The sequence below is a fragment of the Scardinius erythrophthalmus genome (genome assembly GCF_964197995.2).
Source record: "Scardinius erythrophthalmus genome assembly, chromosome: 2".
NCBI lineage: Eukaryota > Metazoa > Chordata > Actinopteri > Cypriniformes > Leuciscidae > Scardinius > Scardinius erythrophthalmus.
The window spans coordinates 70,529,613-70,546,912 of record NC_138222.1 but is presented as its reverse complement, the minus strand read 5'-3'; the positions used below and the strand labels follow the sequence as shown (position 1 = coordinate 70,546,912).

Genomic DNA, 17,300 nt, shown 5'->3' with positions numbered 1-17,300 from the left:
GCAGAGAAACTGGAGGAAATGCATATAGGCGCATTTTGGGCCATGTATGCGCCATCGCATCCAGACCCAGGGGGGAGAGAGATGTAGAGGGGACATTGCGCTGTCTGTTGGGAGGCGAAGAGGTCCACCTCTGGTCCAGATCTGTTTTACTACTTCTGGGTGGAGTTTCCATTCCCACATACATTCAGATACCCCGTAAAGTAAACTGCCCTGAGTGACAGGAACTTTTGCTGGGCCCAGAGAAAAATCTGATTCTAGTGGGAGACAGTTGTGCATGCATCATGATCGAATCCCAAACGATCCCGAGAAAAGTCGTTCTCTGGGCAGGAGAAAGAATACTTTTCTTGGTGTTGAGTCTCAACCTTAGAGAAACTAGATGAGCTAACACGATGTCTCCTTTTGCAGCCACCTTTTGCAATTGTGCTCGTATTAGCCAGTCGTTTATGTAGTTCAAAATGCGAATGCCCTGGAGTCTTAATGGAGCCAGTGCAGCATCCATGCATTTTGTGTACATGTGGGGTGACAAGGCTAGGCCGAATGGAAGAACCCGAAATTAGTACGCTTCGCCCAAGAAAGCGAACCTCGGGAACTTCCTGTGTTGTGGCAATATTTCTATGTGAAAATATGCATCCTTCAGATCGATCGCGACGAACCAATCGTGATGTTAAATTTGCAACACGACCGTCTTGACGGTTAACATCTTGAACTTGAGCGCATTGACTGTACAGTTTAACTGACTGTACTGCCTCAAAGATCTAAGATACGACGCAGATACCCCCCCCCCCCATCCTTCTTTGGAACCAGGAAGTATCTGCTGTAATAGCCCGACTCTCTCTCTGGAAGAGGAACATGTTCTATGGCCTCTTTGCTCAGAAGAGTTTGTAGCTCTTGCGACAGTTAATGCATCAGCTCCAGTCTCACGTATGCGGATACCACGCCGTTGAAACGCGGAGGATGATGAATAAATTGGATTCTGTATCCTATCTTCACTTCCTGTCAGTTCCAAGATGGCGCCTGTGTTTGGCTTTGCCTCTGTGGCTGGTTGTTCGTCCCGATTCATTTTGTTTGTTTTCTGCGCTATATTGCTACTAAGTTTGTCAACAAAAGTTGTGTCTACTGCATGGGTGTATGATCGCCAAACATTGCTGTTAATCCGATCTTCCATGGTGGAGTGTGGTGACGGATATATCTGGAGTGGTATTGACAAGTTTGCAGCCCCGTTCGCACGTCCGACTGGAACTGCTGCCTGTATGCAGCATGAAGAGGGCCTAATACGATCTACAAATAGACGGTGGAGAAAGCGAGGAAAAAGGGCAGGGAGACAGATTCATCTGAAAAAACTCTTTAAACTGGGGATCTTGGACTGCGACTACAGACCTTCATGTCTTTATTCTGTCTTCCCTGATGTCCCCATGGCTCTGGTTCAGGTGTACCAGAGAAACTCTACCTCTGGTCGTGGTGTGTGTTTGCTGCATCTGAGGTCGTTGCCACGAGCCTCTTTCTCTGTTTCGGATGTTCCTGCACCGCTCAGGATGGGTCTGATAAATGCCCGTTCAATTGCAAACAAGTCTCTTCTGCTCAGCGATTTATTTACCTTCAAAAGCATGGACTTCATGTTGCTTATGGAGACTTGGCAACGGAATATGGAATACTATCACTTAAATGAACTCTGTCCTATGGACTGTAATTTTATCAGCACGCCAAGACTCACAGGTCGGGGTGGAGGTCTTGCTGTGGTTTTTAAAAAACTTTTTATCTGCCAGTCAGTGAGCGCTGACACGTACTCTTCTTTTGAACTACAGGTGACTAAGTTGGGTCGCTCGAATTCATTTTACTGTATTCTAGTTTACCGGCCACCTGGGCCAGTGGCCTCTTTTCTTATTGATTTTTCTGATTTCCTATCATCTATTATTAAGCTGGATAGAGTGATTATTGCTGGCAATTTTAATATCCATGTGGATGATGATACTTGTAAAAATGCTTCTGAATTTGTAAATATTACTGAATCTTTTAACTTCACTCAGCATGTCTTTGGCCCTACGCACAACAAGGGACATACGCTCGATCTTGTCTTTTCTTATGGTGTAAATATTAATAATGTCTGTATCGAAGATGTACTTATTAGTGATCACAATTGCATCTTTTTTGATCTTGTGTGTGACGAGGATCCTCTCCCTGCTAAACGAGAGTCCTGTTCACGTTTGATTAACCAGCGTACTGTTGAGAAATTTTCAGCCGCATTCGACTCAAGCTTGGTTCTTATTTCGAATGATGTAGACGCTTGTGCACAGGCTTTTAATGATCACTGTACTCTGCTGTTGGACAAAGTGGCACCTTTTAAAACTAGAGAAATTTCATCTTTTAATACATCACCGTGGATGAATGATGCCATTCGCAGCTTAAGGCGTGTTTGTCGGAGAACTGAGCGCTTATGGAAAGCGACTCAGCTACAAGTTCACCGCTTGTATCTTAAAGAGCTCTTTATGGACTTACACGAAATGATTAAAGAGGCTAGAGCCTCTTATTTTACTAATCTGATTTCTGCCTGTAAAAAGAATCCAAAAGCTCTCTTTGAAACTATTAACAACATTGTTTCTCCAGCTGCATGTATTGTCCCTGTGTTTTCAAATGTTGACTGCAATCACTTTTTGTTTCATTTTGTGGACAAGGTTAGAGCTGTCAGGGCAGGCTTGGTTCCATCAGCAAACCATCATATAGTTAAAGATCACAGACCTTCAATACTGGACTCCTTCTGCCCCATTACCCTGAATGACATAATTAAATTAGTGGGCACGATGAAACCATCTCAAAGCCCTGTTGATATTTTACCTACTACTTTGCTTTTAAAATCCATAAATCATCTTGGCCCATGTTTGGTTTCAATTTTAAACCTATCTCTTCAGCTGGGCCAGGTTCCTAGCTGCTTTAAGCATGCTGTTGTTCAGCCTATCTTGAAAAAGAACAATCTTGATGCAGCTTCATTTAAAAACTATAGGCCTATTTCTAAATTGCCCTTTCTTTCCAAAATTTTAGAAAAGGTTGTCGCGAACCAGCTAAATAATGTTTTGGATTCTCATAATATCTTTGATAAGTTTCAGTCTGGTTTTCGTAAAAATCATTCAACTGAGACTGCCCTCCTTAGGGTTTCAAATGATATTTTGATGGCTGCTGATGGGGGTAAATGCTCTGTGCTGGTTCTATTAGATCTTAGTGCAGCGTTTGATACCGTGGATCACTGCACTATGATTGATAGACTAAACAAACAACTGTGGGCATTACTGGATCAGCTCTGGATTGGTTTTCCTCCTATCTTTCAGACAGGAGTTTCTCTGTGTCCGTAGGAACATATATGTCAGACTCTGCTCCTTTGTCATGTGGTGTGCCCCAAGGTTCTGTGCTTGGCCCGCTGCTGTTCAGCCTGTATATGCTTCCTCTTGGGAAGATTATTGGTAGCTTTGGAGAAATATCATACCATTGTTATGCTGATGATATTCAATTATATTTATCTTTTAGCCCTGATAGGTTGGACAAATTGTCCTTGTTACACAATTGCTTAGCCTCCATTAAAAATTGGATGGCAGACAACTTTCTGCAACTAAACCCAGACAAAACCGAGGTGCTGATTTTTGCACCGGACAACATTATTCCTAGGATTAGGCAGGCAATTGGGGCTCTATCATCCTCGGACTGTAATGTTGTGCGAAATTTGGGTGTCATTTTTGATAAATTTATGTGTTTTAGCAGTCATGTTAAATCTGTGGTTCGTTCCTGTTTTTTCCATCTCAGGAACATCGCTAAGATTAGATCTGTGGTTTCCAAAAAAGAGATGGAGATGCTTATTCACGCTTTTATTTCTTCTCGTCTTGACTTTTGCAATGTACTGTACACTTGTTTAAACAAATCCTCCATGGACAAATTGCAAGTGGTACAGAATGCAGCTGCAAGACTTTTGAATAAGACCAATTGGAGATCACATATTACACCTATACTTAAGGCTCTACATTGGCTTCCAATTAGTTATAGAGTACAGTTTAAAATTTTAACCATTACTTACAGAGCCTTGCATGATCAAGCTCCCTCTTATATCCAGGATATACTGCATGTATACACTTCTGGTCGCTCTTTGAGGTCTTCAGGCCAAGACCTTTTAACTGTTCCTAGAACACGTTTTAAAACAAGAGGTGACCGAGCCTTTTGTGTGGTGGCTCCAAGGCTCTGGAACTCTCTTCCATTAGCCTTGAGAGCTTCGGACTCCGTGGAAGCTTTTAAAAAACGCCTTAAGACGCATCTTTTTAGACAAGCATTTAATTAGCAATATGTTTTTTTATGTTTTTGTGTATGTGTATATTTGTATGTTATGTGTATATCTGTTATGTGTATATTTTAATTTTGTGAAGCACTTTGTGACCTTTTTGTCTGTGAAAAGTGCTATAGAAATAAAGCTTACTTACTTACTTACTTACTTACTATCTGTACTGTGCTTAATACCCACGCAGAAATGCCTGGCAGAAGTTTCCATGCTGCCAGACTCTCTGAGAGTGGTATCAATTTTAACACTTCCTTTTGAGGGGATGTTAGATGTTCCATGTCCTGGATGACAGCAGGAAGCAACGGAACATCTAACAATTAGCTGGAAACCGCTGCCACCCGAAGTATCAGAGGTGGCGGGGATGGAGAGGCTTGTGGGTGTAACGAGAAGGGGCGATTATAATCTATAATGGGCTACCCCCACCAGACTGGGTGCCAGACCATCAGAACTTCCTCTTTCTGTTGATGATAATCCTGAGGTCTGGCTTAGGAGGTTGCTGAGCGCGACGAGCCTGTCCCCAGTTTTTACTAGGGGGAGCACGGTTCGCCACACTCGGCTTTTTCACCTCCCTAGATCTTGAAGGACCGGGGAGAGGTTGGGTGGCCGATGAGCCCTCCCCTTGAGTGCGCTGAGGAAGGAACCTCTTTATGTCTCTTAACCTCTCTGAACCTGGAGACTATTGTGTTGACCGAGTTGCCAAACAGGCCAGAGGGAGAGACCGGGGAGTCCAGAAGAAAAGACACAGTCCTTATCTTTATCCCCGTGAGGTTGAGCCACAGGTGCCTCTCCATGCCGACTAATGCAGACATAGAACGGCCGATGGCATGGGCCGTCTGTTTAGTGGCACGGAGAGACAGGTCTGTGGCTCGACGCTGTTCAGAAAACGCTTCCTCGTCTATCTTACTGCCTGCACTCAAGTCCTTCAAGAGGTCAGCCTGGTACGCCTGTAACACTGCCATAGTGTGCAGCGCAGCACCAGCCTGACCTGCAGCTTGGTAAGCTTTACCCACGAGAGCCGATGTTGTTCTGCACGGCTTCGTGGGGAGGGTAGGTCTCTTAAGCGAAGATGCAGACCCAGGTGAGAGATAGCTGGCGAGCATCTCTTCAACCTGAAGCATCTCTGCATACCCTCGCGCCTTCAAACCCACGATAGTTTAAAAAAGTCGATGTCGAGGGAACAAAGACACGAGAGGTATATGGTTTTCTCCATGATTTAGATAGCTCATCATGGAGGTCCTCAAAGAAGGGGAGAGACTGATGTTGCGGTCCCTCCCACCTGCCACCGGACAGAAACTTATCCTCAAGCTTGCTGTGTTTGGGGGTCTCTTGTTCGTGAGGCCAGTCAAGCTGCAATCTGGCCACCGCACGATTAACCAACTCGAGTAATTCCTCGACGGACTTATCGACGTGCGCTTCGGGATCACGCGAGGGAACTTGTGGATCTGGTGAGTGAGCAAGCAAAAGGAACGGACCCGTCTCTTGCTCGTCAGCCAAGTACATTTGGGTGCCCCACGATGTTAATGCGGGTGCGGACTGAAAGTAGCCAAGACGAGCACGAAGCATCTTAACTGTAAACAGTTCACAATGCTCGCACTCTCCTGACTCCAATGCAGCGATCGCATGCTCCTCCCCCAAACACACAAAGCAGTAAGTGTGTGTATCCAGTTCTGACATAGAACGAGAACATGGAGGGACACAGCGCTTACTTTGCTGGCTCATTTCTCTTTTTGACTTTTAAACTTTTTTATTAGATAGTTCAGAGATGAGAGAGAGAAAAAATCTGCACACTGCCAGATGTAACACTAAATAACTCCTAACCAAGATCTGTAGTAGACAGAGAGGAAATAGATGCTTGCACACCAAACACAGAGAAGCTCTGAAGACAAAAGACCTGACGATGCACCTGTGTCTCATCTAATTATAGGCTTGTGTCGCGGGTGAGCGCCGATGACCAGCGCTGCAGATTTCTTCTTCAGCGGAGACTAATCTAAACTCCTCTATTTGACTGTGGATTAATGACTAATCTAAACTCCTCTATTTGGCCGTGGATTAATGTGGAAATGTGATTGGTTATAATGCTCAACACTGTAAAAACTGCTTAAAAAGCTTTGATGCAACGTGAGCAGATATGAATGTAATTCCACAATCAACACTTTTTATTCATGTTCACATTTCAGTTTAATCACAACAGTCAATCGTTTTAGTTTTTGCACCTGTATCTTAAATTTAAGGCATTTATGTGAACATTGGGGGCATTTTTACCCCAAGCCCAAATGTGAATCCACTGCAATGAGAAACATAAAATAGCTTGGTTTTAAAGTGACTTCTGTGTGAGCTGTACTTCATACATTGTTACATTATTGTCAATAGATAAAGGACACTTTTTGTATTAAAATTTTAGCTGTAATATTGCTAATGCTATGAGTCACTGTAACTAGTAAAATAAAATAAATACAGTATATACATACATTAAAGACTAATGCATAGTATTTTTTTGGGGGGGGGGGGGGGGGGTGTCTTTCTGTGTCTCTCAGTGTCGTTCACTGTTGTGGTTCCTCGTGATCAGACAGTGGCTCATGTCGGGTCCACAGTCACTCTGCCCTGCTGGATCTCTCCTCCTGAGAACGTTGAATCTCTGGAGATCCGCTGGTACCGCCAAGAGTTCAGCAAACCTGTTCTCCTCTATCAGCATGGGAAGATCCAGGATGTCCAGGAGGAATCGTTCAGGAACCGAAGCTCACTGACTCTGTGGTCAGATCTGTCTGGTGGACTGAAGGATGGAGACATCTCTCTACGCCTGGAGAAACTCAGGATTCAGGATGAAGGTTCATTTCACTGTTATGTCAGTGGAGAAAGTGAATATGACAGCGGAGAGGTGGTTCTCAAAGTCACTGGTGAGTCAAAATCTACAATTCATGTTTTATGGATCATTAAAGCCTGTAAATGGGACATGTGTTTTATTGCAAGGGGAAACATCATTACATGAACTTCCAAATGAATTGAAGAATCTGTGGTTGACTATACTCCTAATCATACCCATATGTATATATACTAATTGGCTTCTTCACTCTGTCTCCTCTCCACCAATAAGCTGGTGTGTAGTGGGCGTTCTGGCACAATATGGTGATAAAAATATATATCAATAATATTATCCAGGTAGATGCTGCACATCGGTGGTGGTTGAGGAGATTCCCCCTTCCATGTAAAGTGCTTTGAGTGCCGAGAAAAACGCTATATAAATGTAATGAGTTATTATTATAATTCATTTTTAACACTATTTTCCCACTAAATTTTCAATGGAGGTGCCGAAGAGTCCCTATCCTTATGTCTAGAAGATTTAACCACAAACCACCAGCCTGACCAGCCACCGCATACGCCTTGCCAACCAGCGGAAGGTGGTTTCTCTCACTTTCTGTCCCCCCTCCTACCACATCAAGCTTCTCAGAGCCGGACACCAGCAACATGCTCTGCTGGATCTGCTGAGCAGGCTTCCGGGTCCATCAGATCACTAGGGCTGACAAGAGAGGGCTGAGAAAGCGAAATTCCTTTCTGAAAATCCTCTCCCAGCTCAACCTGCAAGCTCATCTCTCGGGAAGAGAGCCAAGCATGAGTGGAGCTTCCTCACTGTAAACTTGTCACAGTGATCCATCCCCCTCGAGGGCTGAATTGTGAATCATAAGCAGACAACGCAGAGCTCATGAGTGTCCTCAGGTGTCAAATAACGAGGACACGGAAGCAAGACAAAATAGCTCAGGCATCCCTTTTCACGCACTCCTTGTGTGATATCAGGACTGCTGTCTGCCAATAAAATTGCCATGTGTATAATAAATGCTCAGACACCGGTCATGCTGAGGGCGTTCCCCATAGCTTCAACACCAAGATGCAGTGTCGAATTTCCACTTCGAAAGGGAATGTCTTGGTTACTGTTGTATCCCTCATTCCTTGAAGGAGGGAATGGAGACGTTACGTCGAAAAGACTGACGTTACGGGATCTCACTTGGAAGCCCAATCACCTTTGAGTGGTTACAAAACAAGCCAATGGACATTGGCATTGGGATAGCTGAGATTTGCATGGCAAGCCACTCCCCCGGTCATACGGGTATATAAGCTTGCCAGCAACTCACTCATTCGGGTTTGTGCTGAGGAGGCGAGACAGGGTCCCAGCCGTTCAGCGGCGATACAGGGTTGTGGCAGGTGGGACATAACGTCTCAGTTCCCTCCTATAGGGAACGAGGGTTACAGCATTAACCAAGACTTTTCCCATTCACGCTCGACTTTATGTGGGCGTGAAAGGGGCACAACAACCAAAGGGAGTGGTGGGAACTTTGGGCACATATCCGGGCTAGGGTCTCAGGATTACGTGAGAGTCAGCTGACCCAAATTCCAGACAAGTTTCGCTGGCCGAAAATGCCTGCAGGTCCCCTACCCTCTTGATAGACATGAACTCAGTCAGGATCTTAAGCTTGACTGACTGTAGCCGCTCAAAGGGCACTCTCTGCAGGGCTGTAAGTACAGCGGAGAGGTCCCAAGAGGGGATAAGACGTGGTCGAGGAGGATTTAGTCTCCAGGCGCCTCTCAGGAACCTGATGATCAGGTCGTACTTTCCCGAAGACCAACTGTCTACTGCTTTGTGATGTGCTGCAATTGCAGCAACATACACTTTCAAGGCGGATGGAGACAGCCTTCTCTTAAACCTCTCCAGCAAGTAAGAAAGCACAGAGCTGACCGGGTATTTACGAGGGTCTTCCTGGCAGGGAGGAACACCAATCAATGAACAGATTCCACTTAAAGGCATAAGCTACTTGTCGAGGGGGCTCTGGCTTGAGTGAGAGGAATTGAGGTATTAATTAGGAATTAATTTTGCAGATCCGGGGGGTCGTCTGGGATATTTCAAAGAAATACAGGGCCAAAAATTATCCGGTGGTTGGCCACTTAAATCTGGAAACCACACATGGAGGTTCCAGAGATCTGGACACGAGTGCCATTAGAAAACAGGTCCTTCCTCAGGGATATTCCTTAGCTGTCATGAGGAGCATCATGTCCAAAAACCAGGTCTGGGTGGGCCAGTAAGGCGCATCCATCAAGACCGGCTCCCCTTTCTCCTGACCTTGCACAGTGTCTGTGCGAGCAAGCTCACTGGGGGAAATCCCCAGGGCCATCTGTGTGTCATTGCATCCATGCCGGTCCCCTCGGTCATCATGGAGTAAAGAAGCTGGCAATGGGAGGACTCCGGAGAGGCAAACAAGTCTACCTGTGCATCTCCAAATCAACTCCATATCAGCATGGCAGAGTGACCTGAGCTTCTGCTGAGTACAGAGGAGGATATGTTGTGCGAGTTGCGACATGATAGGGAACTATGTCCAACATTAAGCCCGGTGTGAACACATGAATTGAACATGAGCAAAAATGGAAATTTTGTTTTCTTTTAGCATTATTTATTTATATATTTTGCTTCAGAGTTTAGTTAAAATTCATATGGACTTTCTTCCTCAGATCCACCAGATTCCTCAGATTCTCCAGATTCATCAGATCTATGGAAGGCTCTTTTCTTCACCATTCTCATCTGTGCTTTTCTGGGTTTGGTTGGGCTGATCCTGTACAAATACAGACAGAAACTAACAGGTACAATCTAGTTGAAAGATTTCAAAAGAGTTAGTTTGTTTTTATGTTTTATGCATCTCATGTGTTTTATCTGTTTTGCAGGGAAGAAACCGGAAGAACAAAGTAAGTAACGTGAACTCATGCCATGTACATCTAAACTCAGTCATGGATCAGATGAACGCTTTTAGGCACAGGATTACTGTGAGAAAATGCCTGTTCTTTTCCGAAAAGACTTTCTGATACAGTTAAAGTAGTCTATGGTTTTATGCCAGTCAATGCCGGAGATGGTTAATTGTGCAATTTAATCTGGAGAAATTATCATTGGTCCAAATTAATTCCTCCAATTTTATTTCATTTTAGTTTGTGAGGATGGAGCTATGGAGAAACTGACAAAAGAAGGTACTTTATTAAATGTTCTTTTTTTTATATTTTTATAATAACCATAACTGTTGAAGTGACACACTAATCGTTACATAAACATCTAAATGCATGTTATAGCAGAAGAAATATGAACATGGTTTGGTGGAAAATAGAATGAACTGAATAATTAAACAAATGTGTTAAAAATGAACTTGATTAACAAATCATTGTCTTTTTGTTGCTTTTACAGTCTAACTGTGACATAAGAATTTGCTCACTTTCCATATTTGTTAATTATACTTTTCTCTTTTACACATTGATAACTCTCAAAAAAAATGTTTTTTTCAAAACATCAAATTGCTTGTTTTTCATTTTAGCTGGGGGAGAGATAAATATAGAAGAACTGAGGAAACATGCAGGTATGACAATCTCATTTACATACATTTCATATGCATATATGTGAATATGATCTCACACACACAAGTTTGATGATTAATAATTGTTGCTTTGTTTTTTCCTCACAGTTCAGATCTCTATTCACGAACATTATGTATCTCCAGATTTGAACATTTCTAAGGACCGTAAAATAGTGAGGCACAAAAAAGATTATAATCACACTGGAGAGGGATTTCCCTACAAATTATATGCATTTGGAGCCCAAAAATTTGCATATGGCCGTTACTATTGGGAGGTTGCGTTGGCACAAGAAAATACACCTCCTAAAAACTACTGGTTAATTGGTGTGGTGAAACATGGAAATTTTCGTTCAAAAGACAAATCTTTTACTCAATCAAACGGTTACTGGTTCTTGTGTTCAGACGGTCCTAATGGTGTTTTCACCAACTCTGATCCACCAGTTACTCTCTCACTGACGCCGAGACCTGAACAACTGGGAGTTCTGTTAGATTATGGTGCCGGTCAGCTGTCATTTTACAGTGTCAAAGAGAGGAAACATCTGCTGACCATGAGCTCCAGATTCACTGGATCAGTCGCTCCGCTGTTTAATCCAGGAGTAGTTGAACAGAGTCCACTTGTAATTCTGGATTGTCCAAAACCTGCAGAATCACCTGTAGAGTCCAGAGAACCTTTACTGAGTAACACAGAGTCTACACCGGATGCAAGCGGCGCGATGCAATGCAACAAAAGCAAATAGAAACCATTATAATCAGAGATGCTGTCTACACTGGATGATGGACAATAGCATGTGATGCACCCCCCCAACACACACACACACTAAACCTGCACTTTTATGCCAGGCAGCTTCTGTTTGTAAGTTCAGTGACTTCGAGTGACCTTGATCTTGAAAAAACTAAATTAAATTTGATATTGTAAGATATTTTCAATAGATGGACACTGTACTTTGGGGACTTTGTAATAAATTTATTTTATAACCCATATTGTAAATGATATTAAAGTACACTTTGATTGATTTTTTTTGTTTGTTATTTTAATAAAAGACACAATAAATAAATAATCAAAATACTTTTGTTTTTTCTTTATAAATGAGATCTTGAGGAGAAAAATCACCAAAGCACATCTGATTAAAACACACTGAGACTTCAGACATGTTGAAGTAAAGAGACGTTCATGAGACACACAGAAACACACACTTGATACTTGATACACTTGACTTAAACCTCTTAAATGTGAATGTGAATTAATTTAGAAGTTCTCTTTCTTTCTCCATTAATCACAGTTGTGGTTCCTTACGGTCGGGACTACAGTCACTGTTCTTCTGTAAGACTTTCTTTCTTCAGGCAAACACTGACTTATCATAAGAGTAGTGCACTTGACTTGTGTGCTGTATTCTAAGTGTTCTGAAGTTATATGATACTTCAGTGTGATGAGCAGAACTTGATCTCGACACTAAAGAGCAGCAGTCTGAATATAAACTCCAGACTCAACCGCAGGAATGAAGGACACCTGATATGCAGAGGTGTTTGAGATACCTGTCCAAAGACTGTCCTCCTCCTTCATGACTCCTGATTTCTTGCTCTTCTTCTTTTGGGCTGGTTTGGGGGCGGAGCCGTCAGCTGATTGGCTGGATTTGATGCTGTCAAAATGAGAAAATGCATAAATGTGAGAAACTCATGAACTGAAAATGAAAGTTTCTGTTGCATGTTTCCTTACCAGAACTGATGCTTGATCGTGGCTGATAAGGACAAAAATTAAATGAACCCTTTATGGTACGGCTATTAATTTCTACTCGTTGTTCAGAAAAAAATACAATATATTTCACTATGAGAATTAAAAGGGCAGGCCTTAAGATAGCCAATGATGTGCTGTTTTTAAGTCACATGATATTTGAATGTCCCTCCAGAACTCTATTTCCCATGGTCACACTGAAGACTGTTAATGTGCTCAAGAAATTACTCTATTAACCTCATTTCTAAACATCTCTTCTCAAGGGGAATTTTAATGAAGCATCTTTGGTATTTCTCTCGACTCGACTTCCTGCTCAGCTACTGTTCGGACGCTCTTGCTCACTGCTCCGCGCTTTGCTCTATCGCTTTTACATTTTATCTCCTATATTTTTATATTTTATTTCCTTTTATCACCTAATTTTAACCTCAGCAAACAGCACAGTGCTCAGACAACAAAGTTTGGATTACTACAAAAACGCAGAATTCTTTTACCCGACCAGCTTACATTCCGGGAAAGGAAAACACAACTGCCTACATTCATAAGGATAAGAGAGAAAATGCCTCTTCTGGTTCAAGAATCTACTTGCTGCACTAACTGCCACAGACTTTTACAAAGGATTGCAGTTCTCGAAACAAAGTTACTTACGGGACCATCAAACCTGACGGAGCACACAACAGAGCTTCGTCATGGACACCCTCAGCATACCGGTGAGTCCCATGAAACTAGTGCTCCTCGACAGGTAGAGAAACAAGCCGATCGACTTACTAATCGATGGCACAAACAGGGAGCGAGACCCAAAGGCACTCGATACATCAGATTGTCATGAGCATCACATATTACTGCAGTAGCATCCTCTACCCCAGATACAGCTCTGACAAGGACTGCAAACACCGGTCTTCTACCACCCCCTATACATCTTGAGAACAGATTTGAAGTGCTAATGAATGTAAATGAGGAATCCCCAAACGTGATGAATGTGATCGAACACAGACTGAATGGGCCGGTAGCTAACACTGATGCTAACTGGCGCTCAAGGTCGAGCAGACAGCGGCACTCAGCTCAGAGCGCAGCCGAGCCCAGGACTCTGATAGTGGGGGACTCCATAATTAGAAACATTAGCGCCAGGGATACAACTACGTGCTGCCTTCCACAAGCAACAACTTCTGATGTAAACAGGGAACTTCAAAACATTCTGATGAAACATAAGACTGCAAATCGACTCATCATTCATGTGGGGAAGAATGATATTCATAAAGAGCAGTCAGAACTCCTTAAGAAGGATTTCCATGAACTTTTTGAAACACTTAAAAGACTGAAAGTTCAAACATTCATCAGTGGACCTCTCCCAGCAAGAGGAACAAACAGGTTTTCACGGTTGCTTGGGCTAAACACATGGCTGCAAAAAACCTGCAATATAAAAGGAGTAAACTTCATTGACAATTTCAATCTTTTCTGGAGTCAGAGACAACTGTTTCATCGGGATGGCCATCACCCAAACAAATTTGGTTCAAGAGTGTTAAAGGACAATATCTACTTCTCCCTCAATCATCCTTCTGCAGTTTGTGCCAATCCACTCAATCTGAACGGCACACACACACCTGGACACAGTATGAATGACCACGGGACTTCACTTCAGCAGCAAAATTGACATGTGGTTGACATATCACACAAGGACAATGATAACACCACTCCGCCACAACAACCTCTGCTCACGGACACAATCTCAGCTGAGCCCTGCCCACAGAGAGACATATCAGAACTGCTTGAAGATTCAGCACCCAAGGACGACTTCCTGGAAAACAGCCAGGGAAGCCAGGACAGCATATCACAGCCTCCTATAACACCAGAGCAACAGCCCCTTTCACCAGACACGCTATCCCTCTCTCCAGCCTCGCCTCTTCTGTGTTTCTCACAGAAAATGGAAGAACTGGTGTATGCTGGAACCAGACTATCCCACTCTTTTGCTGCAAGCCCCCAGATACCAACCAAAAAACGACAGGCACCATTACCACCCGCACCAAAGCCTGCGGGCCCAGCTCGCCCTCCCCCTCCTCCTGTGAGAGCTCTTCGGCCTCTGCCACAACGCAAGGGCCCACACCCTCCTTCATCTGCTCGAGGTGAACCAAAAACAACTGATACCAGCTCTCAGTGATGTGTTTTGGGTCCCCGCTCTGATAACAGTAACTTTCTCAAATGTTTACAGAAAAAACAGGAACCCAGTGTGCCGGTATCTTTCTCTATTGCTGTTCTATTACAAGATAGAAAGTCTACGGCCTTCAATAGCCGTGCAGCAAACCTAACTAATCTGGTGCCTATTACACGTCAAAGTAAGATTGATGTGGGGACAAAAAGTAAGACTGTTAAGTTAGCACTTTTAAACATTCGTTCACTTAAAAATAAATCACTTCTAGTCAACGATTTAATAACCACAAACAACCTGGATTTTATGCTTCTAAATGAAATCTGGCTAGAAGACAGCTCCAGTGCAACAGTCCTCAATGAAGCAGCCCCTCCTAACTTTACTTTTATGAGTGTCTGCAGAGCTGTTAAGAGAGGTGGGGGTCTAGCTGCTCTTTTTAAAGATATCTATCAATGTAAGCAAATATCATTTGGGAATTACCCTTCTTTCGAATATCTGGGTATTGTGTTAAAAGGTGCTCCACGCATTTCACTTAATGATGTTTTATTAACAAGGTTCGGGAGGAGCACGTTCAGATAATTAACACAGGTGGAGAGCACTCAGCAATCAATGGTAAGAGGTGTGTATATATACTCAGCAGTCTCCCCTCATTCCATTGACAGTTTTTGCAGCATGTAGTCCGACAGTATCGTCCTAACAGGTCCGAATCGAGCGATTCCCGTCCGATGAATAACCTCTCGTCTTTGGAGAACCTCTGCCGCAATCCTCTGACCAATATCGCGGGCGTCAGGCTTAACAAACGGAATCATAACCGCGGGCGAAACATCCGCGATCTCCTTCCGCGTATTTCTCTGCACCGGTCCATGCAATAATTCCCGCCATTGAGAAATGGTTAGTAAGGCAATGCCGCCCTCTTCACGCGAGGGGAAGGGTCTTCTTCTTTCGTCAGGCCGCACAGCAGGCCCGCGCCGCGGATTCAGTACCGGCCAGTCCATACTCAACGTTTGCCGGGTCAACTCAGTGAGTGCTCAGCTCGGCCTTTCTCGTGTCTGTTTTGGTTGAGCTTGGCTTGCTTCAGTAGTTTGAGTCACGAGCCAGTCATGCCATATGTATACAAATTTTTGATCGGGGGAATGCACGTTTTAAATTGTTTCTGTACAAATGATTTACTGTCATACATGATCAGTAGGTCACACGTTACGTGCAGATTGATCACAGAATCATTAAGAACCTATCGTTAACACTGTCCTGCAATTTATCTGCAAAATCTCGTAAATATATATAAAAAACAAAAAAAACAAAAAAAAAAACATACAAGCATGTGTTTCATGACAAGTGTTTAGTAATCCTTAATTGAAACACAGTTAAATAAATACAAGATGCATACATTTATGCAAGCTTCGTCTTTTACCATAAACCGTCTCTTTTGTACTCAACTAAATAAACTTCAGACAATCAAAATTGTTCTACACGCAAACTGTTATCTTTGCTCGGTCACTTAAACTTCAATGTGCATAATCCTGCAAGGATTTCATCTCGCCTCCTTTTTTCTCGCGTCTTTGATCTAAGCACAAGAAGACGAGCATAGGCCTGCTAAGCCCCACTCTCCTCCTCCCTTTGTTCAGCCACACACCGCAGGAGCTCAGTTTCTCCAGGTAAGTTTATCCACTGCTGCAGCAGTGATGTCTCCTCCGGTCCTGGAGGAGCTCAATTTCTCTGGCAAAGTTTTCTCTAATATTGCAACAGTAATGTCTCCTATGCTCCCGCCGGAGCTCTTTTACTCTGGCTAATGTCCCCACTGTCACAGCAGTGATGTCTCCTCTGCTCCCACTGGAGCTCTTTTACTCTGGCTAATGTCTCCACTGCCACAGCAGTGATGTCTCCTATGCTCCCACTGGAGCTCTTTTACTCTGGCTAATGTCTCCACTGCCACAGCAGTGATGTCTCCTATGCTCCCACTGGAGCTCTTTTACTCTGGCTAATCTTCTCCACTGCCACAGCAGTGATGTCTCCTATGCTCCCACTGGAGATCTTTTACTCTGGCTAATCTTCTCCACTGCCACAGCAGTGATGTTTCCTCTGCTCCTACTGGAGCTCTTTTACTCTAGCTAATGTCTCCACTGCCACAGCAGTGATGTCTCCTATGCTCCCACTGGAGCTCTTTTACTCTGGCTAATGTCTCCACTGTCACAGCAGTGATGTCTCCTATGCTCCCACTGGAGCTCTTTTACTCTGGCTAATGTCCCCACTGTCACAGCAGTGATGTCTCCTATGCTCCCACTGGAGCTCTTTTACTCTGGCTAATGTCTCCACTGTCGCAGCAGTGATGTCTCCTATGCTCCCACTGGAGCTCTTTTACTCTGGCTAATGTCTCCACTGCCACAGCAGTGATGTTTCCTCTGCTCCTACTGGAGCTCTTTTACTCTAGCTAATGTCTCCACTGCCACAGCAGTGATGTCTCCTATGCTCCCACTGAAGCTCGTTTACTCTAGCTAATGTCTCCACTGCCACAGCAGTGATGTCTCCTATGCTCCCACTGGAGCTCGTTTACTCTAGCTAATGTCTCCACTGCCACAGCAGTGATGTCTCCTATGCTCCCACTGGAGCTCTTTTACTCTGACTAATGTCCCCACTGCCACAGCAGTGATGTCTCCTATGCTCCCACTGGAGCTCTTTTACTCTGGCTAATGTCTCCACTGTCACAGCAGTGATGTCTCCTATGCTCCCACTGGAGCTCGTTTACTC

At 43.8% G+C, this 17,300-nt stretch overlaps 1 protein-coding gene across 1 annotated transcript; it reads left to right on the top strand.

The window, feature by feature from the left end:
- Window positions 1-5,536: 5,536 nt before the first annotated feature.
- Window positions 5,537-11,719, top strand: LOC308685942 (erythroid membrane-associated protein-like; the record flags this gene model as incomplete). Its single annotated transcript, XM_081358091.1, has 7 exons — window positions 5,537-5,630; window positions 6,844-7,203; window positions 9,803-9,931; window positions 10,013-10,033; window positions 10,271-10,309; window positions 10,648-10,689; window positions 10,795-11,719. The coding sequence occupies 7 exons, from the start codon at window positions 5,537-5,539 to the stop codon at window positions 11,421-11,423; spliced, it is 1,314 nt and encodes a 437-aa protein (XP_081214217.1). The 3' UTR covers window positions 11,424-11,719.
- Between the last annotated feature and the right edge of the window lie 5,581 nt (window positions 11,720-17,300).